The 25,613-nt window shown below is 46.0% G+C and overlaps 1 protein-coding gene across 3 annotated transcripts; it reads right to left on the bottom strand.

Moving 5' to 3' along the window:
* Positions 1-769: 769 nt before the first annotated feature.
* Positions 770-25,613, bottom strand: Ampd1 (adenosine monophosphate deaminase 1). 3 transcript variants are annotated; one of them, XM_052178548.1, is made up of 16 exons: positions 25,439-25,613; positions 24,124-24,135; positions 20,182-20,362; positions 18,337-18,502; positions 13,925-14,090; positions 11,101-11,320; positions 9,491-9,620; positions 8,507-8,701; positions 8,101-8,232; positions 7,366-7,529; positions 5,117-5,243; positions 4,767-4,930; positions 3,985-4,105; positions 1,596-1,769; positions 1,337-1,447; positions 770-928 (listed from the first exon to the last, which is right to left on the bottom strand). In XM_052178548.1, the coding sequence occupies exons 1-16, from the start codon at positions 25,458-25,460 to the stop codon at positions 770-772; spliced, it is 2,244 nt and encodes a 747-aa protein (XP_052034508.1). In that variant the 5' UTR covers positions 25,461-25,613. The 3 variants fall into 3 exon arrangements, with proteins under 3 accessions (XP_052034508.1, XP_052034509.1, XP_052034507.1); XM_052178549.1 differs by lacking the exon at positions 24,124-24,135 and adding an exon at positions 22,255-22,266 and having other exon boundaries at positions 25,439-25,539; XM_052178547.1 differs by lacking the exon at positions 24,124-24,135.

A 25,613-nucleotide genomic window follows, 5' to 3' on the forward strand; every position in this document is an offset into this window, starting at 1 on the left:
AGGTGCTTTACCTGTCTTCTAGTCCCAGAGTCCCATCTTCTCAGCATTAATCCAGTGGCTTGTGTCCTTGGCTTTGCCTGATAACTGTCCTGCCTGAGAGTTGTGCAGACTCTGGAGTCACACACACTTATGTCCCCACATGAATGAAGAGTGTCCTGAGAACATCATCTACCTTACATTTGTTCATTATCCTCAAAATAGAAGTTATATCTCTGGTAGAAAGGTATGACAGGAACCAAATAAAAGAGTATCAACGGAGCGTTTAATACAATACTTGGCTTATTTAAGAGTAGGGTCTCTGGGCTGGAGAGATGGCTCAGTGGTTAAGAGCACTGACTGCTCTTCCGCAGGTCCTGAGTTCAAATCCCAGCAACCACATGGTGGCTCACAACCATCTAAAATGAGATCTGATGCCTTCTTCTGGAGTGTCTGAAGACAGCTACAGTGTACTTACATATAATAAATAAACCTTTAAAAAAAAAAAAGAGTAGGGTCTCAGGCTGGAGAGATGGCTCAGTGGTTAAGAGCACTGTGTGCTCTCCCAGAGGTCCTGAGTTCAATTCCCAGCAACCACCTGGTGACTCACAACCACCTATAATATGATCCGATGCCCTCTTCTGGTGAGCAGGTGTACATGCAGATAGGTGTACATTCCTACATAAAATCTTAAGAAAAAAAAAAAAAGAGTAGGGTCTTGATAACAAGCAGTATAGGATTCAAATTCACAATGAAAACCCACTCACAGTGTTATTCAGTTTATTTACTTTATTCATTCTGTTGACTTAAGACCCTCAGCAATTAAATTGAGTTCATAACACCAAGTTTCATATCGATAGGCCATGCGAATCTGAGCAACATTTGTCTTCCGGATGTCATTTCCAAGAGGGCCTTCCTCAAGGTAATTGTTGCCCAGAAACTTTGCTTTTTCCTGGAAGACAAAGGGAAGAGAGGTCTCTGAGTCTCTTTTTACCCTGGGATAGGTAGCGATTGCTCCTCCACTGTAATCCTCATGTTACTCATAAACAGAGGGAAAATGGTGGTCATTCATTTAGTGCATCCGTGGGGCACGGTTCCTAAGAAATCAAATGTTGAGACATGGCTAGAGAATTGTGCTTGGTGGAGGAGTTGTAGGGACTCAAATTAGATCCCCAGAGGCTTGTACCCTACCACTAAGCTGTATCCCCAGCTCAGGACAGTCTTCTAGTCCCTAGCCATAGTAACTGTGTGTGATTTGTGCTAAAGCTTTCCTGCGTGTTTTCCTCACTTCGCTAATGCCGCAGTGGTTAGGTTGCTAGACCCAACGCTCAGCAGGGCAGTGAGCCACAGTTGAGTCTACCTCATGAGAAATGCCACACTGCAGGACACTGTTCCTTGCCACTTCACACATGTCACACGTGCTCAGCTTGAAGACTTGGGCAGCGATGGCATATTCTTCCATCAGGGGCTCCTGTGGTTATTTACGTAAAGAAGGAGGTGCATTACTAAAAGAAACAACACATCCTACAGAGAGAGGATGAAGGAGAGTCTTGATATGACTTTCAGTTTCTGCATGGTAAGCGATAGCTCAGCAAACCTTGCTCAAGCTTCCAATGTACCTTGGTGAAATGGAACTGCATCGGGTCATCGGTGGACAGTGAGATCATCAGGCCTTTCTGGAGGAAATCTAAGAAAGGATTTTTTGCATATTCGAGGAATAGGCTGTTGTTACTCAATGGCGACATGGCGATGGGAATCTGAGCTAAGAAAAATAAGTACTGTAACACAGGACTCTGAAAAGAAAGTGAGAAGAACAATAAGGAGAGTGGACATGAACAGACAGCAAAACCTTAAAAATCTCATGGTTGCCCGGTGACGATGGCACACGCCCTCAATTCTACAATTTAATCCAGGCAGAGGTAGGTGAAGATCTCTGTGAGTCTGAGGCCAGCCTGGTCTACAAATTCAGCTCCAGGACAGCCAGGGCTACACAGAGAAACCCTGTCTCAAAAAACAAAACAACAAACAAACAAACAAGCCCCGTGGTCAATCTTAAGCTTTAGCTTTCAACAAAGGCCCCCTCTCTTTATGTCTCCTAGGAAGTGACGTAGTTTTTCAATGTAAACACTACCTAAAATGTTCTGGTATTGCTTTCAGGAGCATTGGGCAAAATCAGCTTTTTAAAAATCTGAATACTAAGTTGTCAAACTTAAATGGTCTGATCTAAGTAATTATACCTCAGAACTCATCCCGAAACTGGCTTCTTCTTCTTCTTCTTCTTTTTTTTTTTTTTTTTTTTTTTGGCTACGTGAAAGTTATGACTATCTCAAGAGACATTTAAAAGCATGCTACAACAAGAAACCTGGCAAAATGCAGCTGAAGGAAAGCCAACTGCCTCTGACTTTGCCTGTGAGAGTTCCAAGATGGAAGTCAGGAGATGTGTGTGTAATTCGTCTCTGAGGACAATTAACAAAGTAACCTCAAGAGAACCCCCTTTGACTCTCATAGAAGGATCTACCTTAGTAACCCCCAAGATCTATCATGCTCAGTGATCCTCGATTCACACTAAGAGCACTAAGGACTCCGAGAAGCACAATCGAAGCTGTTCACTTTTCAGCTTTGCAAAGTCAGGGGTCAGCCTAGAGAAAAGGCATCAGCGGCAGGTGGCAGGAGTGGGCTCCACGGTCCCTGATCATGAGAAGGCCCTGCTCTCCAGCCGAGTCACAGGCTGGCTCTCCAAGGAGTTAGGAACTTTCCTACTAATCTAGCATAGGCTTCACCCCAAGCTCCCAATCCTCCTGGGGCTTGAGATCTGCCCTATAGTTCCTCACTCCTGGTATCTTGGACTTATTCCCATAGCTGACCGGAACTTTTCAACCCTAAGGAGAAGTTAAAAGCCATTCAGGTTATCAGGTGCCAGCTGTTAGCTAGGAAAGCCAGGGTCGGACGGAGTGTCCCCTGCTTGTCTTTGATTCACTGATGAGCTCAAGATGCATCTCACACGCCGGGCGGTGGTGGCGCATGCCTTTGATCCCAGCACTTGGGAGGCAGAAGCAGGTAGATTTCTGAGTTCGAGGCCAGCCTGGTCTACAAAGTGAGTTACAGGACAGCCCAAACTACACAGAGAAACCTTGTCTCTGAAAAACCAAAAAAAAAAAAAAAAAAAAAAAAGATGCATCTCATGCTGCAAATGGACCGTTATGATCCATTTGTTATAGGCTCTAATATAGAATTATTATTACTATTAAGAAAAGATCCCCTTGCCAGGCAGTGGTGACAGGCACCTTTAAACCCAGCACTTGGGAAGCAGAGGCAGGTGGATCTCTGAGTTGAAGGCCAGCCCGGTCTACAGAGCTACACAGAGAAACTCTGTCTTGAACACCTACCCCTGCCCACAAAACAAAACAAAACAGAAAAACAAACAAAAAACCCAAGAAAGTAAAGATTCTGCTTTAATCCTATCACTCAGGAGGCAGAGGCAGGTAGATCTCTCTGTCAGCTGAAAGCTAGTCTGGGCTACAAAGACAGTTCTACAAGCCTGTGGACAGAGAAGTCCTGTTTCTAAAATCAGAGAGAGAGAGAGAGAGAGAAGAAGAAGAAGGAGGAGGAGGAGGAGGAGGAGGAGGAGGAGGAGGAAGAAGAGGAGGAAGAAGAGGAGGAGAAGGAGGAGGAAGAGGAGGAGGAGGAGGAGGAGGAGGAGGAGGAGGAAAGGAAAGAAAGATTACAAGCCAGACTCAGGGATCACCTGTAATCCCAAATCCCAGCATCAGAAGTAAGGAAGTAGAGAGGCAGGAGAATTAGGAAATTAAGATCATTTCAGCTACAGAGCAAATTCAAGTCCAGCCTGGGCTACATGAGATCCTATCTCAAGAAAGAAAGAGAGAGGGGGGAGAGAAGAGGAGAGGCGAGGAGAAGAAAAGAGAAAAGAAAGGAAAGGAAAAGAAAAGAAAAGAAAAGAAAAGAAAAGAAAAGAAAAGAAAAGAAGAGACGAGAGCAAGCTAAACTCACCTTCTTTAAATTCAGGCCGTGAGAAATGTTGTCTGCTATCATAAAGGCTGTCATGAGGTGAGTGAGAGCCCCAGCCTCCCCGCAGTGGGGGCGAAACAGAAATGTATTCATGCCTCGTTCCCTGTCAAAATGAAAGTGGGGTTCTCACAGCAGAGAAAAATTTACGAGAAAATCCATTGGCTGAGTTAACACTTGGGAGGGGGAAAATAACCATAGGTCCAGCAAAACATTATTGTAACCCTTCATTGTAATTCTTTCTAAGAACATGTACTCAATAATATAAGAATAATTTTTTTAAAGAGGCAGCAGAGGATATGGTGAAACAAGAGACAGTGGGAAATAGAACACCTACCCCATGCAGTACTTCAGTCTCAGCATGTGCCTCCTTGGGTACCAGGCACATACATGGGGCACAGACATAGACATACATGCAGACAAACCACTCATACATGTAAAATAAAAACAAATAAATCTTTAATTTAAAAAAAAAAAGCAAAAAAAGCATGCATCTGTGCTCCAAGCACTCCTGAGGTGAGATGGGGCTGGAGCCAGGAAATTTTCAAATCATCTAGTAACTAGCATGGTGGAAACAAGAGGGAGGGGCCCTGCCTCAGTAGCCTGCAAGAAGAGAACCAACGTCTGAGAGCCATTGTCTGACCAACCTGTGCGCTCCGTGGCACCTGAGCAGCAACACGCACCACACACACACCCCAATAAAGAAATACCCTCACAAGCAGGCAATTCGAAGGACAGTGCTTCGACCCCTTTCCTCCCATACTTACTTTCTCAGGCTGTTGAGCACCATGATGTTTGCATACATGTAGTAGGCATAGTACGTATAAGAAGGGTTGTTTTCCATTGTCCACTCCTCAGGTTTGGGACTCTTGGAGGAAAACATGTGACCACTGTGTTTGGATTCGTCATCCACACTGTCGAAGCCAGTGATCTGTCAGAAAAGTGAGCCGCGCTGGGGTTCAGTCTGAGGGCAGAGGCCCTTTACCCAGAGAAACTCCTCAGACAGCTCCAAAGGAGAGGTCAATGTAAAGAGATAAGTAAGCAGGGAGAGTCAGGGAGGGACAGCAAGGCCAGCTGGCTTGTGAGGCGGAGTTAAGGCTCAAAGGCTCATGCTTACATGCTTGAGGAAGACGCTGAGGTCTGGGTGAGCTTGGGGGTTGATGGTGGCCTCGAACACTGGAAGGAAAATATTCTCCAGCATCTTCCCGAAGTGTGGCAGGAAATTCTTGGATCGGAACACATCACTAAAGACAAGAGGGAAGGGAACTTAGAAGAGAGAGAGCATAGTAGGACAACTGTGCAGGAATCAGAGAACCAAATGTCATGAGGCAGAAAAAGACCAGGTGAGTTCCTCCTACACCCACTCCCAGATATTCCCCATGCATACACATGGAGAAGAGTTTGGGTTGAACTGGGCTTAGGACTTGGCCCTGCACCACATACTCCTGCTCTTCTACAAACTCTCTGTGGCAAAAAACAAACAAACAAACAAAACAAACAAACAAAAAAAAACAACAAAACTCAACCTTTACAGCCAAGTCCAGCTATGGGGACTATAGTAATCGTGTCATAGAGATCTCAGTGATCAAATACATGTGTGGCCACAAGACAGCAAATGGGAATGGCTATCCCAAGCACCTCTTGGTGCTAGAGAGATGGCTAAGTGGTTAAAGAGCATTGGCTGTTCTTCCAGAGGGTCTGCGTTCAGTTCCCAACACACACATGGCAGCTCACAGTGTCTGTTAACTCTAGTCCCAGGGGATCTGATACCCTAACACAGACACAAATGCAGGCAAAACATCAATGCACTAAGAAGAAGAGTACTTCTCTAGGGATGTAGTTCAGTTGGTAGAGTGCTTGCCTTAGGGCTCAATCTTCTGAACCGACAAACCAGACAGAAGCACATGCCTAGAATTTGGTAATTCCAGCACTCAAAGAATCTCTCTCTGTGTGTGTCTCTCTCTCTCTTTCTCTCTTTCTCTCTCTCTCTCTCTCTGTCTCTCTTACACACATACATAAACACACAGAGACACACATACATTTCATCTGTGGTAATAATAAATTGCACATCATTGTATATTTGCCAAATTTTTTCCTAAATTGCCAAAAATTAGCTACTTTTTGTTAATCCTGTAACAACTCGGTACATTAGGTACCATGTCTAGGTGTTTTGAGAAATCTGAACTCAAAGATTCATGGGTATAGATCAAACACTGAACCAGCTGAGCCATCTCCCCAGTCCCAGTGAGGGCACACAGTGGGTTGCCAGAGAGTGCATAACCATGGAAGTTAGATAAAAGATCAGTGAGGCCAGCCTGGTCTACAGAGTAAGTTCCAGGACAGCCAGGGCTATACAGAGAAGCCCTGCCTCAAAAAACAAAACAAACAAACAAACAAACAAACAAAGATCAATGCCACTGCTCTTAGGAGAGAAGCCATCCCTGAAGGCAGGGGGTGACTGCCTAAGACATGCAGGAGTAGACTTCCTCAGGAGCTGTACTGATTATAAAGAACCTGGGCTCTTGTGGGTGAATCAGCCAACGATGGTAAAGATATATGGCAACTATAATTTGATTCTGACTTGGTGGCCTAATTCTGTAATCTCAACATTCAGGAGACAGAAACAGGTTAATTATGAGATCAGTTCTAACCTGGGCTAGACAGTAAGACCCTGTCAAAAAACTAAAAATAAACATCCAGATAAGGTGATTAACAGGCCTTTATTCCCAGCACCTAGTAGTCAGAGGCAGGTAGAAATCCTCAAATTGATCTACATAGAAAGGCCAACCAGGACTATAAGAAAGAGTTTCTGTATGAAAAAATTAAAATTAAAAAGTTATATGCCAATACAGTACAGACAAACTTGGCAGCGAATGAACTGAACACAGAGGAGACCAGAGTGTGATGGCACAGTTCTTACACTAACAGGGAAGATTGACATAATATGTACACAGTTCTTACTCTAGCTCTGCTGTTACTTAGAGTAAGAACTAAGGAAGTATTTGCCCCTGGTAAAAATACATACTAGTCCTTTTTTTTTTAGTTTGAAAAGCCAAACTGAAGTGGGCATGGTGGTGCACACCTGTAATTCCTGCACTCAAATGGTAGAGGCAGAAGGATTTCAAATCTGAGGCCATTCTGGGCTTCAAAGAAAGACCTTTAGAGAGAGGGGGAGGGGAAAGGGAAGGAGAGGGGGAGCACGAGGGGGAGAGGAGCTATTCTGGGGCTACTTCCCAGTGAGCCCCTTCAGCAAAGCCGACTTTTATCTAAACGAGCTATCACATATTGATTCAGGTGAGGAGGGGAGCAGGTAAGAGGAAAGTGGGCTTCAGAACGCCCCTCCATGGGAAGGGAGCAAATACGTACTAGATCCTGGGGACTTGGATCATCCAAGTCATGTTGGGGCAGTAGATGCGGTTGCAGACAAACCAAGAGGAGAGTTTGCTCCACTCATCTGGACTGCGGCCGTAGATGGACAGGCGGGGCTCCGCGTGCTGATACTTAGCTTCCACCAGGTCCGTGCCCACCTCCTGCAAATCCGAGAGAGGGGTCCGAGGCCAGAAATTCCCACAAGTTCCCCCACCCCACCCCCAGAGGTCTAGACCAATCGGATTTAGGAAGAGGAGTCTTGTAAACGTGAAAGGGAGGAAGAAAAACTAGCGAAGAGCTAAGGGAACAGAGAGCCAAGGATTGAGCGAGGACGAAAGACTTAAGCGGTGAGAAACCAGGGGCAAGAGTCGAACAAAGGTTGACAAGATAGCCATGGGCCAGGCAAGACAAGTGCAGCTGTATCTATACCCCAGCCCGACCCCTACTCCACCCCTCACCCCTCGCTCCCTAGGACACCTTCCCCGTCCCAGGTGCTACTCTTGCTTCTTAAAACACATCACAAGGATGCTCCTAGCTCCGCCCAAACCTCAGGCCAGGAACTCATCCTCTAAACCACACCTTAACTTCTGTACCCTAGAAACAGAAACATTTCCCCCAAGATACCTCCCTTTCCTGTGTCCCCTCCCCCTCCCTTCTCTCTCCCCCTTCTTTCTTTCCTGTCTTTCTCTCCTCCCCTATTCATGAACCTTACCAAATACTTTTTTGTCTCACCTTGATGATAGTGGCAAAATACTCCCCATTAATGTAGTTGTCTGTTTTTAGGTAGAGGTCCCGAAGCTCGCTCGCACCCACGGGGTTGTATTTGTCATTGAACTTATCAAAACGTTGGAACGTCTGGCGTCCCTGAATGCAGAAACAAGAGCAGACGTTTTCATTATCAGGGCTTCGCGGAAGCAGGATCCCCAAGAATGACTGGAACAGGAGACTGATCCCAGGGAAAGAGGAGGGGCTCTAAGAATGAGGTCCAGGGTGAGTGATACCTCAAAGCTCATCAGGGGTGCTTTCAGTCATCACAGTAGCCAAGGAGTTAAGAGGGATGTGCTAATGGAGGGATGGCCTGGGACATTTGGGGTTCTCTGTCATTAGAGCGAGTAAAATGAGCATCTTCCCAACCTACAGCATGAACATCCAGAGAGTCAACGGTCAGGTCATAGGGATGCATATTTAATTTAGCAAAAAGTTCCTTCAGGGTCAGGTTCTTCTCTTTGGTGCTGTAGACCACTCTGTCGGCATCAATATGGTAAGATTTCTTAATAAAGCGCAGCAGGTGCTTCTGGTTCATGCAGGCAGCTGCGTGGATGTGAGTATCCACCTATGCACACATTCAGAGACAGAAAATACAGTGATCAACCTTCTGTATACCGCTGTCAGTGGCCACAAGGCCTGCAGATCCCACTGAGAAAGGAGGGAGAGACAGCTAATGGTGAGAACTGATAGTTGGGAGAGGTGGCCCTGTGGTAAAGACCCATCTGTGTCCTCTATGCGCCTGTGGAAGGTGGCCCTGTGGTACAGACCCATCTGTGTCCTCTATGCACCTGTGGAAGGTGGCCCTGTGGTACAGACCCATCTGTGTCCTCTATGCACCTGTGGAAGGTGGCGCTGTGGTAAAGACCCATCTGTGTCCTCTATGTGCCTGTGGAAGGTGGCCCTGTGGTACAGACCCATCTGTGTCCTCTATGCGCCTGTGGAAGGTGGCCCTGTGGTACAGACCCATCTGTGTCCTCTATGCACCTGTGGAAGGTGGCCCTGTGGTACAGACCCATCTGTGTCCTCTATGCACCTGTGGAAGGTGGCGCTGTGGTAAAGACCCATCTGTGTCCTCTATGTGCCTGTGGAAGGTGGCCCTGTGGTAAAGACCCATCTGTGTCCTCTATGTGCCTGTGGAAGGTGGCCCTGTGGTAAAGACCCATCTGTGTCCTCTATGTGCCTGTGGAAGGTGGCCCTGTGGTACAGACCCATCTGTGTCCTCTATGCGCCTGTGGAAGAATGCGAGCCAGGCACCAGGATTTCTTTGTCTTTTTGTGCTTCCCTCTGCATGCTCTGAGCCGACACACAGTCTGCACACGTGCTTCCCTCTGCGCGCTCCGAGCCACACACTCACCTTCCTGCAGTTATAAAAGTCCCGGTGGGGGTTGTTCTTCAGCTCCTTCAGCTCATCCATCTCATTCAGCATCTGATGGACCTGGAACTTGGAGGAGAGGAACTTCAGACGGCGATGAGCGTAAGTCTTACTGTGAAAAGTAAACACAGGATCCTAAGCATCTTTCTGGACATGTAAGGAAGATGGTAGCAATGGCGAAGCCTCCAGGACTCTTCTTGCCCACAAGAAGAAATGGTTGCAGGAGCAGACACTGTTTCCTTCCATAGTTAATCCCACTGAAAGGTTCCCAGCTTTCCGTCAAAGCTGGATATAATAACTAGGGAGGACTAGAGATGGCGTTTAAAAATCTATGAGTACTGTGTGTGGGTCAATGGTAAGGGCCCTGGCTATGGAGTCGGTAGACTTGGGCACCATCCTGGCCCAGCACTGTGTGACGTTGAGCTAGTTACTGGCTCCCTCAACTTTCAGATGCTTCAGCTCCTTCAACGGGAATTAAGGTATTTCAGGTTAGGGTAAAACTTCTTCAGTAGTTAAGAAGACCAGTTTGGTTCCTAGAACCTATATGCAGCATCTCACAACTCTACCTGTTACCACTGGGCCAGGAGATCTGATACCTCTGACCTCCAGAGGATCTGCACTCACATGCATAAACTCACACATAGACACTTGTACATACACATAATTTAAAAAAATAAAATAAGCCTGGCAGCGATGGTGGCACATACCTGTGATCCTGGCACTCAGGAGGCAGAGGCAGGGGGCTCTCTAAGTCCGAAGGCCTGCCTGGTCTACAGAGTGAATTCCAGGTGACCAGGACTACACAGAGAAACCCTGTCTCAGGAAAAGAAAAGAAAAGAAAAGAAAAGAAAAGAAAAGAAAAGAAAAGAAAAGAAAAGAAAAGAAAAGAAAAGAAAAGGGACTGGAGAGATGGCTCAGTGGTTAAGGCACTGACTGCTCTGCCAGAGGTCCTGAGTTCAAATCCCAGCAACCACATGGTGGCTCACAACTATCTGTAATGGGATCCAATGCACTCTTCTAGTGCATGTCTGAAGACAGCTGCAGTGTACTCAAAAAATAAATAAATCTAAATCTTTTCAAAAGATTTTTTGAAACAGAAAAGAAAAAACCAAAATAATAAAGATGATGTTGATAAAATAAAAAATAAAATAACATCTAAAGAAAAAAAGAGTAGGGTTGTAGCTCAGTTGATAGAATGCTTGACTAGCATATAAGAAGTCCTGTGTTTCATCCCCAGCACTGCATAAACTGCAAATGATAGTGCAAACTGGCAGTCGTAGCCCTTGGGAGGTTGAGGCAGGAGGACAGAAGTAAAAATCAGGACTACATAGCAAGTTTGATGTTAGCCTGGGCCACTTGAGACACCTCAAATAAATAGATGATAGATGATTGATAGATGATAGATAGATGATAGATAGATAAAATAGATGATGGATAGATAGATAATGGATAAATAGAAATATGCATACATAAAGCCCTTGCAAACAATAAAGGAGTTGAATATAGTATTTGAACTTGGTGAGCATGTAATAAGCATTCTCAGATCATCAGTAACACTGGATGCTAATGTTTAGATCTCAGTAAACACTTACACGGGCCCTTGTGCAATTAGAGCAAGCAAAAAATTCATGTCATCCAGGAAGTCATCCAGATTTGGGTAAGGGTAGGGCTTGGGCTCATCTCTGCTGGCCGCCGCTTCATCAGGGTAGATGTAAATCACACCACCCTTCATCTTGAGGTGATAGCCCAGGTTTGCAGGAAGGTCCTCTGTGCGAAAGGGGTCTTCTCCCTTCTTCGGAGGAGGGGTAAATACTTTTTCAATAAAACACAGAGTAATAATATATCAGCACATAGGATGAATGTAAAAATTACCCAAATAAGAAATGTTGCAAATTGGATTAGTTTGTCATCTCATACTTTATTAGTTATAATTATCCATCATTATTTAACTTCTCTCTCTCTCTCTCTCTCTCTCTCTCTCTCTCTCTCTCTCTCTCTCTCTCTCTCTCTCTCTCTCTCTAAGACAGGTTCTCATTATGTAGCCCTGGCTGTCCTGGAACTTGCTATATAAACCAGGCTGACCTAAAACACACACTCACAGAGATCCTCCTGCCTCACAAATGCTGGGACTAAAGTCATGCACCATCACACCCAGCTTTATTTTTCCTTTAAACAAAGCCTATTTTCCCAAAGTGACTTAAATTGTTAGTATAAAAATAACTTGGAGCCAGGCATTGCTGGCTCCTTTGATGCCATCAGAGGCAGGCTCTCTCTGAGTTTGAGGCCAGCCTGGTCTACAGAGGGAGCTCCAGAACAGGCAGGGCTATGGAGAACCTTGTCTTGAAAAACAAACAAATAAATAAACAAAAAACTATGATAATATTTTATTTATCATAAGAATTATTTTCAAGTTATTTAGTAGTAGTTACACAATTAATACACTACTTAGAAATACTTTTTTTAAATTTATTTTTGCGACAACATCTCATTATGAAGCCTTGGCTAGTCTCTCACATGCTATGTAGACCAGGCTGCCCTCGGTCTCAGAGAGATCCACTTGCCTCTGCCTCCCGAGTACTGGGATCAAAGATGTAGGCCACCACGTCTTATTTCCATTTATTCATTTATGTGTTTCTTGTTTGTTTGTTTGCTTGCTTGCTTAGTTAGTTAGTTAGTTAGCTAACTAGCTAGCTAGCTAGTTAGTTAGTTAAGGAGACGGGAGTAGAGGGTGGACTTTCTAGAGTGGCTCTTCCAGCCCAAGCTGGTTTTCAACTTTTTCTGTAGCCAAGGAATTGCCTTAAACTCCTGATTTCTGGTTTCTACCTTGACTTGCTGGGCTTCCAGGCAGGTGTCATGATAAATACTTTTAATTTCCTGAAATTGGTCAACACAGACTTTCTGCTTAGTGCAGTTTACTGCTTTATTAGAAAAATTATATAAAGTTGTGATAAAATTCCAGAGTGTTACTTAAAAAGAAAAACAAAAACAGCCTCTTGCCAGATACTTTTGATGCACACCTTTAGTCCCAGCACTAGAGAGGCAGAGGTGGTGGATCTTTATGAGTTCAAGGTCAGCCTGGTCTACAGAGCAAGTTCCAGGATAGACAGAGATACCCTGTCTTTAAAAGCACTTCCCCTCCAAAAGAAGAAGAGGAGGAAGGGAGTGAGAAACGGAGAGAGGAAGAGGAGGAGAAGGGGAAGGAAGGAGGAGAGAGGGAGGAGAAGGAGAAAAAGGAGAGAGAAAGAAATGATGGTGTTCGGTGTGCACCACGAAGGCTTAGGTTGCGGATTTAGGGCAACCCTATTACCTAAGGCAAAAGGTAAACCAGAGACGGGGAGAAGCCAAGAAACAACTGCAGGAAAGTGCCGAACTACAGGGAGATCTAGGAAGGCTTCTATCTAAAGCTGGGGATAATATGCTAGCCTGTAATGCGTGAACTTGATAAGGTAGGTCCAAGAGTTCAAGGACATCCTCATCTACAAATCTAGTTTGGAGGCAACCTGGGTAACCTGAGATCCCGTCACAAACACTGCCATCCATAACAAAGACTACAGGGGTGTGTGTGTGTGTAGGGGTGTGTGTGGGGGGTGTGTGTGGGGGTGTGTGTGGGGGTATGGGGGTATGGGTATGTGTGTGTGTGGTGTGTGTGGGTGTGTGTGGGTGTGTGGGGGGTGGGGGGTATGGGGGTATGGGTATGTGTGTGTGTGTGGTGTGTGTGGGGGGGTGGATAGGTGTGTGTGGGTGTGGATGGGTGTGTGGGGGGGGATGGAGGGGTTGTGGGGGGGTGGGGATAGAAGTGCTCAGTCTAGAAATAGGTTAAATGAGCAAGTAGGAACCTGAGTGGCTGAAACAGCCTTGGGACGGAGGCAGGAAATTCTGACTGGCTATGTAGGGAGGGGATGGGGAGCATCGAAATCAGGAAAGCACCATGCTTGGAACTGAACTTTAATAATCAGCAGAGAAGTGAGGATGAGGCAAAGAGAGGAGGCTGAATCGTAGCTGAGTCATTAGGACGCCTTCATGACCACTGAGACTAGGAGATACACAGGTCTAACCGGGGGTTTCAGAGATCCTGAACCAATCAAGGGCCCAATCAAGCGACTGACATGGGCCACAGGTTAGGGCCAGTGGCCACCATGATACTTTAAGGCTGGGTCACTGATCATCTAAGGACATATGTTAAAATTCATATTTAGAGCCGGGAGTCGGTGGCCCACGACTTTAGTCCCAGCACTCACTTGGAAGGCAGAGGCAAGTGGATATCTAAGTTTGAGGCCAGTCTGTTCTACAAAGCAAGTTCTGGGATGGCCAGGAGTACACAGAGAAACACTGTCTTGAAAAAAAACAAAAACAAAAAGTCATATTTAGTAGATAAGCCTAAAGCTATATTTCTTACGTTCGTGAGAGATAAGTCACCTGGATAGAAGCTCTCGTTCGCTACCAAGGGTTCCCCGTCGATGTTCCTCAGGTACTTGGAGGGGGTCTTGGGGAACCTCTGGAATGACTTCTGCATGTATTTCTCCCGTATACACAATGCCCGATAGAGACCTTTACAAACCACCTCAAAGTCTTCAACAGTTACCTGCCGAGAAAGTGTCAGAGCCGAGCCTGTGAGAGCCTGAGAGTGGTCAAGCTGATCTCTCAGTTCCGGCTTTCCTGTGTGCTGTGGCCTTGTTGAGCCTGCCCTGCTCGCCCTGCTGATTCCTCCTGTTCTGGGACCCTGGGACTCTCTGCAGGAGACTCCTGGAGGTTTTCTACATCCTTTAACTCTACCATACTTTACCTGTGGTAGAAATCTTTCCTGTGAGTTTTGCATTTGTTTCTGAGTTTTTTTGTTTTTGTTTTTTTGTGCTAGGACTCAAATCCAAATACTCTATCACCGATTCTCCAGGTACCCTGTTTTGATTACCTAAAGACAAATGTGATTAGAAGAACTTTTTATTATCACTGCTTGCTTTTAGGTTATCATGTAAAGTACTGGGTTTCTTCATGACATCTTCACATGTGTCAATATACTTTGTTCTCACCACTTCCCTGTCCTATGCCCTGCCCCTGCCCCGTGACTCTTCCTCCTGTAGCTGCCCCCCCCATCATCCTGCTAGTCTACCCCTGGTCTACCCCTCTGTTTTCCTATTGTACACTCTTTATCTCCCCCTGCCTTCAGACCTCTTCCCCATTTCATGATCCCTTTTCCAAATATTGGTTTTGTCACACACACAATTTTAAATCTAGGTTCTGCGTTTAAGAAAATGTGCAGTTCTGGGTAGTGGTGGCACACACCTCTAATCCCAGCACTTTGGGAGGCAGAGGCAGGCAGATTTATGAGTTTGAGGTCAGCCTGATCTACAGAATGAGTTCCAGGACAGCCAGGGCTATACAGAGAAACCCTGTTTCAAAAAACAAACAAACAAAAAAAGAAAAGAAAAGAAACAAACAAACAAACAAACAAAGAAACAAAGAAAGAAGAAAATGTGCAATTTCACCTCCCATGATTTATTTATTTGTTTATTTATTTATTTATTTATTTATTTATTTTTGGTTTTTCGAGACAGGGTTTCTCTGCGGAGTCCTGGCTGTCCTGGAACTCACTCTGTAGACCAGGCTTGCCTGGAACTCAAAAATCTGCCTGCCTCTGCCTCCCAAGTGCTGGGATTACAGGCGTGTGCCACCATGCCCAGCTACCTCCCATGATATTTAATTGCATCTTTTCTGAATATGTCATGATGTCACAATTAATATTGTGTGTTTGGTGTAGGCACATAGTTGGCAGGCACGTTTGTGCAAGCAAGGAGGACGTCAAGTGTCTTGTTCTGTCACATTCTGCCTTATTCCCTTGAGAGAGGCTTTCTCACAGAACCTAGAGCTAAGTTGGCAGGTAATAGGACCCAGGAACCCTCGTATCTCTGCTGCCCGTAGCACTGGGGTTACAGGCAAGCATGGCCATGCCCAACTTTTTACATGGATCCTGGGGATTTGAACTCAGATCCTTCCTGCTTTCACTTTAGGTGCTCTTTGAGTACTCACTTTAAGTACTCAGTGAGCCATCCCCAAGCTCTCTGATTCCGTTTTTAAGAAGAACCCAGTCTACCATTGCAGATGTGACATTTACACACCGAAAATATGTAGTTCTGAAACTGGATGTCATAGCACACACCTATAATTCCAGCACTTGGGAGGCTGAGGCTGTAAGTTCAAGACCAGCCTGATCTGCACAGGCATTCCAGGACAAGTCTTGTCTCAAAACAAAAACAAAACAAAACAAAAAATCTCCCAATAAAATAAAATGTAAACTTCTGAGCATAGTATCTCAACTGTCAAATTATATAATGAGGGCCAGCAGTTGTTAAGTCAGGGTCTCACTTTATACCTGAGACTTGACCTCAAATTCCTTATCTCCTTGCCTTAGAGACAAGGTCTCATGTAGCCAGACAGGTCTCCAACTTATTCTGTTGCCAAGAATGACCCTAAAGTCCCCCCACCTCTGCCGCCCTGGTGCTGGGGTTATAGGTGTGAGACAACATACCTTGTTTAAAAGAAATGAAAAGTTTTGAGACAGTGTCTTGAACTCAGTATGTAGCCCAGGCTGCCCTCAAATTCCTGTCTCATCTTTCTTGGGAGAGGCATGTGTCATCATGCCCAGCTTCTCTTACATGGTCTTAGAGAATTTTATCTCTGTCTATCGTTTCTAGAGTAAAGCCTGGACTGAGCTGCTAGGGATTCGCTGCCTTGTCTCCAGTTTCCTGTGTTATCAGAGCTGCAAAGACCTTCTCTCTGGGGACAACAGAAGTGTGATCTCAAAGACTGGAGATACAGATGACGGATCCTGACTAGTGAGTCTATTTTGAGAGCTCATTTGGAGTTCTATCAGGGGAGTGCAGCTGCTGGCTGGGCTACCCTTGACTGGAGTGGGGTCCTCCTCTCCGGCAGGTCCTCTTCCGCTGACTGTGCAACTCAGGGAATGACACAGACATATGGAGCCGGCGAGGAAGGAGACACCCAGCCAGCCAGATCCGAGAATGAACCCTGGCAATCAGCAGGGTAGCATATGTCACAACCGGACACCTCACATTCAGTCTATTTTGAAAGACAGATGCTTACATTAGCCCAAAGAACCCAGAGCAAGCCTAGGTCCAAGGGTCCACTTCCAAAGACACTTGTTCTATCAGCTCCTCAGAGGCTGGGGTGGACTTCCACTCAGCTGCCTGTGTCTCGCCCTCAGCACCTTAGCATTTAAGGCCTAGATGCCATAAGGCCTGGCAATAAGGCCCTTATTGATAAGGGCCAATTAAGTTGTGTCCGTTTCTTATCAGGTTCGATAGGCCCTGAGACTTTGGTCCTGAGATGTCTGTGCCTCCCATCTCTATCCCTACATTTTGAGGATGCCCTGTTGGCTACAGAGCACAAGAGGAACATTTCTCAATGGCTTAGCCTCATTCAGCTGCTAAGTGAAGCCACAGGAGCCCAGGCCCAGGCCTCTGCTGTGGGACACTCTTTCCTAACTTCTGTTTCCTCTCCTGTTTCTGTTTTCACATCTACCAAGCACACGGATGCCAAGCGAGTCTCCTGAGCTTTAAGCTTGGAAGTCTGGAGTTTTCCAAATTGTGTTTATCGTGTCTTTACCATTTCATCAGGAATTTCATGTCCGCTCTTTACGGTCTGTGCCCGCTGTTTGCTCGGCGCCCCGGTTGCCACACGAAAGAAAATAAACAAACAAGAACGGCTTGCCTTTCAGCACCCTGAGCCTTGTGAGTGTCTCAGGCCTTACCCTGCTGGGTCAGTTACACGAGACAGGGGCTCACCACTGCCACTGAAGCCATATTTGGAGCAGAGACTGAGCTCTCAATAACAGGTTCACCAATATGGTGCTGATACTGCAGTCCCTGTGGCAGAGATTTATTAAGCGGCCAACTGTTGGGACAAGCCAAGCAGGGCACATTGTTAGTAACATGAGTTCAGTATCCCTGTGACATACTTGAATCCACTCCAAGCAACACCTGCTGTGTAAGCTACTGCAACGAACCCGGAGACCTTGTAGGTCTCAAGACAATCGTCTCATTGGAGTTTTCTTTCTTTTTTATTTTGTGTGTGAGACCACAATCATGCCCATGGGGGGCAGGGGTCAAAGAAAGGTATGGCGTCACTTGGAACTGGAATTCCAGACAGTTGTGAGCCATCATGTGTGTGTTGGGAATTGAACCCAGGTTCTCTGCCAGAGAACTTAAGTGCTCTTAACTGCTGAGCCTTCCCTCCAGCACCCCCTCCACTAGATTTCCCTTTATTTGTTTGCTTGTTTGTTTGCATACCCCATGGTGCACATATGGAGGTCAGGGACAACTGCAGGAGTTGGTTCTCCCCTCCCACCATGCGGAAGCTGGGGCTTGCACTCAGGTCCCCAGCCTCCTCAGCAAGCTCAGCTAACCTGCAGTGCCCTCACCCCCTCACCCCCTCACCCCCTCACCCCCTCACCCCCTCACCCCCTCACCCCCTCACCCATGCTTTTACTTTATGGTGCAGTCAGCTAGAACAAACAATGTGTTCTTCCTTCTGCTCGCTTTGGCCCTTTGGCCCAGTCTGTCCACTGCAGTCTGGGTTGTCTACAGTGAATCAATCCTTCTCCGTATTGTCAATGCATTAGCAATTCAGACAGAGGAGGCAATATGCGTGTGGGATGACGGAGCCATGCAGAACTGTGACATTCAGCATTAGGACTGCGAAGCAGAGGAAGCAGGGCCGGGGAGGTGAGCTGCATCCGCCTTTGCAGGAAGGAAGACAGCATAGAGCTACAAGTGTCTGTCTGCAGGGCATTCGGCACAGCAAGCACGACTCACCCCAGAGGCATAGTCTCCGGTGATCTGCACCCTCTGGAAGTCAGGCACACTCTCGTAGGTTGGGGATGAAGAAATAAATTCTTCAATGTGGGATAGTTTGGTAGAAGATGTCTCACTTTGTGGAATGGACAAATTAACAGTCTTCCGTCCTTGGAAGCGCCTTTTTCTGGGTTTGAAATTAACAACAACAACAACAACAAAATTAGCTTGGTCCTCCTCAGGAGTTCCATCATAATAGATGGATTTTTCACTATGTTGGTTTATTTTGAGGCCAAAAAAGTAAAATTTAAATTGGTTGTCAGAAACAAGATAGTGGGAGAAGAAAGCACCCAGCAAATTGACGGCTGCTCTTAGCACAGGGGCCTGGGGGACTGTTCTGGAAGCCTTCAACATAACATGTGTCTTCCAAAACAGTCTGGTGAAGAGTTGGCAACCCCACTGTTATAGTGAACGCAGGTGACAGCAGCTGTAGCCTGCGTCATTGTATTTATGCTCCTTAAATTCTATGACCTTCCATTCCCTGGCAGTACAGTACCACACCTTAGGAAGTTCTGTCACAGCTCACCTGGCTCTCCTGGGGAGAAGGCACACCTGCTGAGAGAGGCCTGGTAGGAAGGAGTAGGTGGAGCATGCCCTTGAAGGGGATACTGAGACCTGAGCCTCCCTCCTGCCTCCCTCTCTGTGTCATAAACCAATCAGCTTTGCTCCATCATGAACTCTTCCGTGATGTCCCCAGTTACCACAGACCCAAAGCAGCAGTATCTACTGTGGACTGAAAACCCCGAGACTGTGAGCTCAAATAAACTGTTCCTCCTTTAAGTCCATGTTTGAGTGCCTTGTCACAGTGATGACAAGCTACCTTAGGGGATTTTTGTGAGATGTGATGCATATCAAATGTCTTGCATGGTATTAAAAAGTTTTTGATACTGTTTTCTTTCTTTCATGTTGGTTTTTGTTGTTGCTGTTTTGGTTGGATTTTTGGTTTTACGTGGTTTCTCGGTGTAGTCCCGGCTATCCTGAAACTCACTTTATAGACCAGACTGCCTGCCTCAGCCTCCTGAGTCCTGGGATTAAGGGCATGCACCACCACTTCTGGCTGATACTATTTTCTTATAGGAACAGGTTTTTTTTATTTTTTGGGGGGTTTGGTTTTGCTTTGTTTTTGAGTTTCTACTTTGAAGAGATACTAGTCCTGGGTGAGATCCTTAAGAGGATCTCAAAGGGGACCATTTGCTGCTCCTTTTTTAAAGGTATAAAACCCAGAAAAAGACAGCACGAGACGACCAGAGTGTTGAGGGGACCACCAAAAGCTGGAGAACTGTGTGGTAAAGAGCTACAGGGACAGAAATAAAGGGGAAGAATTTCTTTTCATAAAAGTCCTCTGCTAACTCCTGGGGGAAAGGTAACATGTGTGACAGGTTCCGTATGGGCCGGATGAAGACGTGTCCCTCCAAGGCCAAGGTGTCCTCAGACTGCTGGAGAGGGCTTCACAGCAGAGAGCAACACTGCTGTTGACTAGGAGCTATGCCTGAAGACAAGGCAATTGCGTTCCAGTTTTCATGCCAACTATGTCTATGTTGAGAGTGCTTACTGCAGCTGTCAGCCCACTTTGGAGGCTCCAGTTCTCTCCCTGGGGTGATAGAAAGGCTTTATTTAGCTTACGGTGTAGACAAAGGCAGGAGAGGACTGCTTTCTTCTTTTCAGTCACCAGTGCCTCACACTAATCTATGCCAAGAGGAGGAGGAGGAACTCGGAACCGGCAGAGTTCTCCCTTTCTGTGTGGCCCGCCCTCAGACAGACCTTCATTCAGGAGCTGCCACGCTTTGTCCCCAGGCCCCTCCTTACCTCCTGCCGTCCGTGGACATGGACAGGTTCTCCATGTGGAATATGTGGGCCTGCATCTCATGAAAGGAAATCGGGCAGATCTCATCCACGTCGAAGGGGGAGATCTCGTGCCGACCTCCCTCATCTTTGACTTCAGAGGCAAACACTTTTTCAGCAAAGCTACGCATTGCGTCATCAATTTCTAGAAGAGGTTTTCACATATTAGTTGACACCTTTGTCTAAAAGCCACCTAGGAGCTTCCTCGAGGTGCCAGGCCCAAGGATTAGGAAAATGTGTATTGGCTTCATGGTTTCCCTCATCTCCAACCAGAGCTCTGGGCCATCTTTCACGTGAGTGCAGGCTTGTGTGTGGAGCACAGTTCTGGAGAACCCTATAAATGCAACTCGACTCCTACAGGATAAATTTTTTGTTTGGTTTTTTGGATTTGGTTTTTTCAAGACAGGGTTTCTCTGTGTAGCCCTGACTTGTCCTGGAACTCACTCTGTAGACCAGGCTGGCCTCGAACTCAGAAATCTGCCTGCCTCTGCTTCCCAAGTGCTGGGGTTAAAGGCGTGCGCCACCACTGCCCAGCTCAGGACAAACTCTTAATGTAACATCACTTGTTCCTGGCAGGGCTAAGCTTGGTTTCAAAGTCATCACACAACACAGTCCTTTCCATTGGGTCGTCTGTCTTCCGGGGAGTTTTAGAGCCACTGTAGAAAGGACCGATGACCCTGGGAGCTAACCTCCGTGCTGCTTGTTTGCTGGTTTGTTTTGATTTTTAAACCTGACCTCTGTGATAGGCTGTCATGTGGTGAAAGTGAGCTGCCAAAACTTAGTAGTATGTGGTGGGAGCCCATTCCTTGTAGGAGTGGTTTTTGACAATGAGTGACCCTTAGAAAGCCAACCTACTGATGCTCCTTATGTTTTCCCATTCTCTCTCTCTCTCTCTCTCTCTCTCTCTCTCTCTCTCTCTCTCTCTCTTTCTCTCTGTGTGTGTGTGTGCGCACGCGCGCACATGTGTGTGCATGCGTGCGCGCATCTTGAGTGTCAGTTTTCTCCTTCCTCTATGTAGGTGGTTCCAGGACTGGGCTCAGCCCATATTTTCCCATTCTTTTTGTTTGTTTGCTTTGTTTTGCTTTCCTTTCTTTTTTTCAAGATAGGGTTTCTATGTATAGCCCTGACTGTTCTGGAATTCACTATGTAGACCAGGCTGGCCTTGAACTCAGAGATCCACCTGCCTCTGCTTCCCAAGTGCTGGGATTAAAGGTGTGCACCACCATCACCCAGCCAAAGTTTTCTCATTCTTTCTCATTCTCATTCTGAAGAAACAAGGGTGAACTCCACTAGCCTGACAGTGAATGATCCCCAAACCTTGAGGATGTGAGACCCAGCTTTATCATCTGGAGCAGCGATGGTGAAAAGTGTCTTTCTGTTGAGTTCCACTGTCTTCTCTACAGGCCCAGCTCACCGCCAGCTCTCAACTCACTCCTGCAGCACCGCTAAGAGTCTTAGGTTCCAGAAAACAGCTGGTGAGCAGTGCTGAGAACGGCGAAGAGCTACTGGAGCAGCATGGACACAGAAATTTGCCCTGGAGATGGCAGGGCAAACCACCCAGTGAGAACGGCCTCTGTGCCTGGGTCTAAGCAGGTCTCCAAAAGGGGATAATTGTGCCCAGGTCTATACAGGCCTCTGAAAGGGGATTATTTTCAATCAGATGTAGTGGATAAGGAGTCCAAGCCCTGTGCTCATCAACCCCCTCACGCTACTCCGTTTCAGTCTCCTTGTGTGTTAAGTGGGAGCACTCACAGCGCCTATCCTCACTCTCAAGGCTGTTGTGACATACTGTGTGTGGAAACCCTTCAAGAAAAACAAACCACCACATAAAACTGAATGAGGTAATTTGGCAGTTCTGGGCAAGCTTTGGGCTGTTAAGGATGATATGTAGTTGTGATGGTATGGGATGAAGCATCCATTAGAAATGATTGCAGGTGACTCGCAATGTCACCAAAGACGTCAGGTGACTAGTTTAAAATCCTGGCTGGTGATGGCAGAGTTAACAGGAAAGACAGCAGCAGCACATGAACCTCGGACGCTTTTGTTGGCCTTGTCACACTCCGACACCTCCAGAAACCAGGAAGCATGCTTGGAAGCTGTTAGTCGTTTGTTGGCAAGCACAGTAGCCCACAGCGAAGCAAAAGAAACACTAAGTAGATGTAGGCGGTGGCTGAGCCCACCAGCTGACCCCCAGAAATAGCATCACAGGCACCTCAGATGAGTGGCAGGGGCAGTTAGATGCTTCATACGCCATGAAGGGCAAATGGAGACAGGTCAGTTGGTTACGATGATGAGAATGAGAATGAGGTGTCAATGGTTTGTCATGCTGCACCTGTGGCAGTGCTGCTGTTGGGGACCTTAGGAAGGGACTGTGTAGAATTGATGCCAGAGACCCAATCCCATCCTGGCTCTTCCAGAACAGCCATATGTTATCCGGGACAGTTTATATCCATTTAGCTCATACATTTTTTTAAAAGTATAGCTTTTACTAAGGTTGTGTTTTTAAAAGTATAGCTTTTACTAAGGTTGCGTTTCTCTAAACCACTATCGATGACTGAAAGTTATATCCTCACTTAGCTTGCATGATGATCCAAAATGAGGTGGTTGATATTTGGTACCACAGAATTAGACAGCTGTTTTGACTCCATGCAAGCACAGCTGAAATTTGATCACTGATTCGAGAGCTCTGCCTTTCCCTCTACTTCAGGGCATGGTGGTGACGTTGGGCAGGAAAAAGTGAAGCTGGTATTTAAAAGTAAGTAGATAAGATGTGATGAGAGCCCAAATCCAGGAAGGAGAAATAATCTCCTCAGGCATGTGTAGATAATTACTAAGCCCTTCTTAGCATGTTGTTTGAGATCATGGGATAGCTGAGGGGCAGTGTGTCAGGGACAGGACATCTATCTCAGGACAGATAGAAAAGAGAAAGGTAAAATGGCAAAACAGGGCACTGGATTAAGGTGAGAAGGGGTGCCCACGGCATCTGGGTAGCCTTGAGCAAACCAGTCACCAGGAGCCTCATGGTTCATCATCGTAAAAGGAGGACATTAATGCTAAGTCAACCTCGGAACGCTGCTGTGGAGACTGAACATGAACTATTGACAGTCCGAGGGACGCTCGCGCTTACACTCGGGCTCACCAATGCAGGAAGCACACAGCTCCTGAGAGAAAGGTCAGCATGCCGGCTTCCATATCCCACAGGTCTGGAAAGCCAGGCCTACTTCTCAGCAGAGTTCATTCATGTGCAGGGTAGGCCGACTGCAGGCTTCTGCCTCCCACATCTCATCTTACCAAGGGACTTGGAGACAGAACCACATCCATCAGCAAAAGAGTGTTACCATTGGGGGATTGGGCAGAACACACAACTAAAGCTAATTTTATCTAAAATCATGTTTTATCTGGCCAAAAAACAATCACAACAATTTTTTTTCACTACAGTTGAGAATCATCTAAGGCAAGGCTCAGCACACCCCATTGACTAATCTCTATGTTTTATTTCAAAATAGCAAACAAGTGAATTGGGAGGCGGGTTTTATTTGCCTGTGCGTTTTATGGTGTACTTCAAGACAGGTCCTCATTATGTGGGCCACGCTTGCCTTGAACTCTCCATCCCCCTGCCTCAGCCTCCCCAGTGTTGAGATACAAGCCTTCACCAGCATTCCCTGGGCTCATGTTTCCTCTGTGGGAGGAAAACAGTGGGTGCTTTGTTTTGAGTTTTTGAGTTTTTGCAATCTGGAGAGCCATGAAGGCTGTTTGCTATCTCCCGTTATTACTGACCATTACTGGCTTTTAGTGGTTCCATCTATAAACACTGCTGAGAAATAAGCCCCTTTGCAAATCAAGGAACACTGGCACTTCTTTTATGGATACTTGCAATCTGCAGGAAAAATAGTCCAAAATACTCACGTTTTCCTTGACCTGTGTGAAGTGAAACAAATGAGACACAACACATGAACAACTCTGAACAGCTGTGGTGACCACGAACCCAGGCCCTGGGAAACAGTGTGCAAGCTGCCGCAGAGAGGGGTGCTGCCAGCTGTTCCCGCTCACCTTCGAGCCTACTATGCACTGCCCAAGGACATCACAGGATAAGGTCACTATATGCTTTCATTCCCGTCCTTACTAGCATATGTCTTTAAGCACATATTAATATTCTTTAAAAAGCACTTCTTTGCTGAGCTGCGGTGCTGGGGGTGTTGAACCTGGGGCCTTGTGTGTGCTAATATCAAGTTCACACTCCACTACTGAGCCTCGAAAGGTACTTTCTGTAGGATGGAAATTTAGAAGGATACAAAGGATTAATCTGTTGAAGAGGGCTAGGAACTCTCAAACAACGCTGGGACTGGGCAAAAAAGCCAGTTTATTTGGTAGCACCGAACAACTGGGCAGCACTGAACCACCATTTCTGAGATCCAATCACACAGAAATACTCTTTATTCACAGAGAAAGTTTTAGATGCAAATAAGGTCAGGAGGACATTTATGCATGTAAAGTATGGTTAAAAAAAATAACAGAAGATAATTAAGAAAACTCGAACATCCTCCAGACATTTCAAGTGGTTTTAGGAAGCATTTGGAATAAATACACAATAGTCATCACATTATGTTAAGCTAAAGCTTATCCTGCCCAAAGGCTGAACAATTACAGGTGTAACACAAATGCAACTGTATTCTTAAAAGCATCTTTACTCTCCCATAAACCACAGTGAGAAGCTGAGCTTGGAAATGTTGAAAACACAGTAAGACTGTGACTTTTTAAGTTACTATTTTCTAGTTTTCCTAAGTGAGTGTTTATTATTTTAATGTTTGGTGTAATTGTTCTTTTTATTTTACATGTCTGGCACTTTATACTGAAAAACATAATACAGTTGATTTCTTTTTTAAAAGAATCCTCTGAGTGCAAGTGTGGATTGTGAAGCACTGGAACAGTCTGGGCTAACCTTCCTCCCATGGTCATGATCTTTAGTACAGGGCTGACAACCCTTCTCTGGGCCATGAAATCAGTTTTCTAAGGGATTCAAAGATATAGTTTGAGAAAAAGAACCCTCCTCCCACTACTAGAAAGGAAGCAAACACTTGAAAATGCTTTGCCTTTCTCTGACATGTCTGCCTGAAATTTTTACAAACCCTCCATAAAGGGTTACTGAAGCTAACACAGTAGTTAAAGGAATGGTTACATACAGAAAAATCCCTGAGTTCTCCGAATCTTTCTGCACACCTACCTGTAAGTTTGAACAGAGGCATTGTGTCTGGGATCCTTGATTCTAGGATAGCACGGCAGAGGAAGGAGAGAGACTGTGGGGATGGCGGACTGACTCTGAAATACCAGGACACTCATTTTATTATTTTGTTTTGCCCCCTGTAATCTGACCCTTCCCTGCTAAAAGGGGAGATGAG

Source organism: Apodemus sylvaticus, chromosome 4 (assembly GCF_947179515.1).
Source record: "Apodemus sylvaticus chromosome 4, mApoSyl1.1, whole genome shotgun sequence".
Taxonomy (NCBI): Eukaryota; Metazoa; Chordata; class Mammalia; order Rodentia; family Muridae; genus Apodemus; species Apodemus sylvaticus.

What these genes read in the sequence shown, in the direction of transcription:
- Ampd1 (XM_052178548.1), bottom strand. Translation starts at nt 25,460, where the DNA reads ATGCCTCTGTTCAAACTTACAG. An exon ending in ACTTTTATAACTGCAGGAAG is followed by an intron (nt 8,702 to 9,490) that starts GTGAGTGTGTGG and finishes ATGTGTGCATAG; the next exon opens with GTGGATACTCACATCCACGC. An exon ending in ATCCAAGTCCCCAGGATCTA is followed by an intron (nt 5,244 to 7,365) that starts GTACGTATTTGC and finishes TCTTGTCTTTAG; the next exon opens with TGATGTGTTCCGATCCAAGA.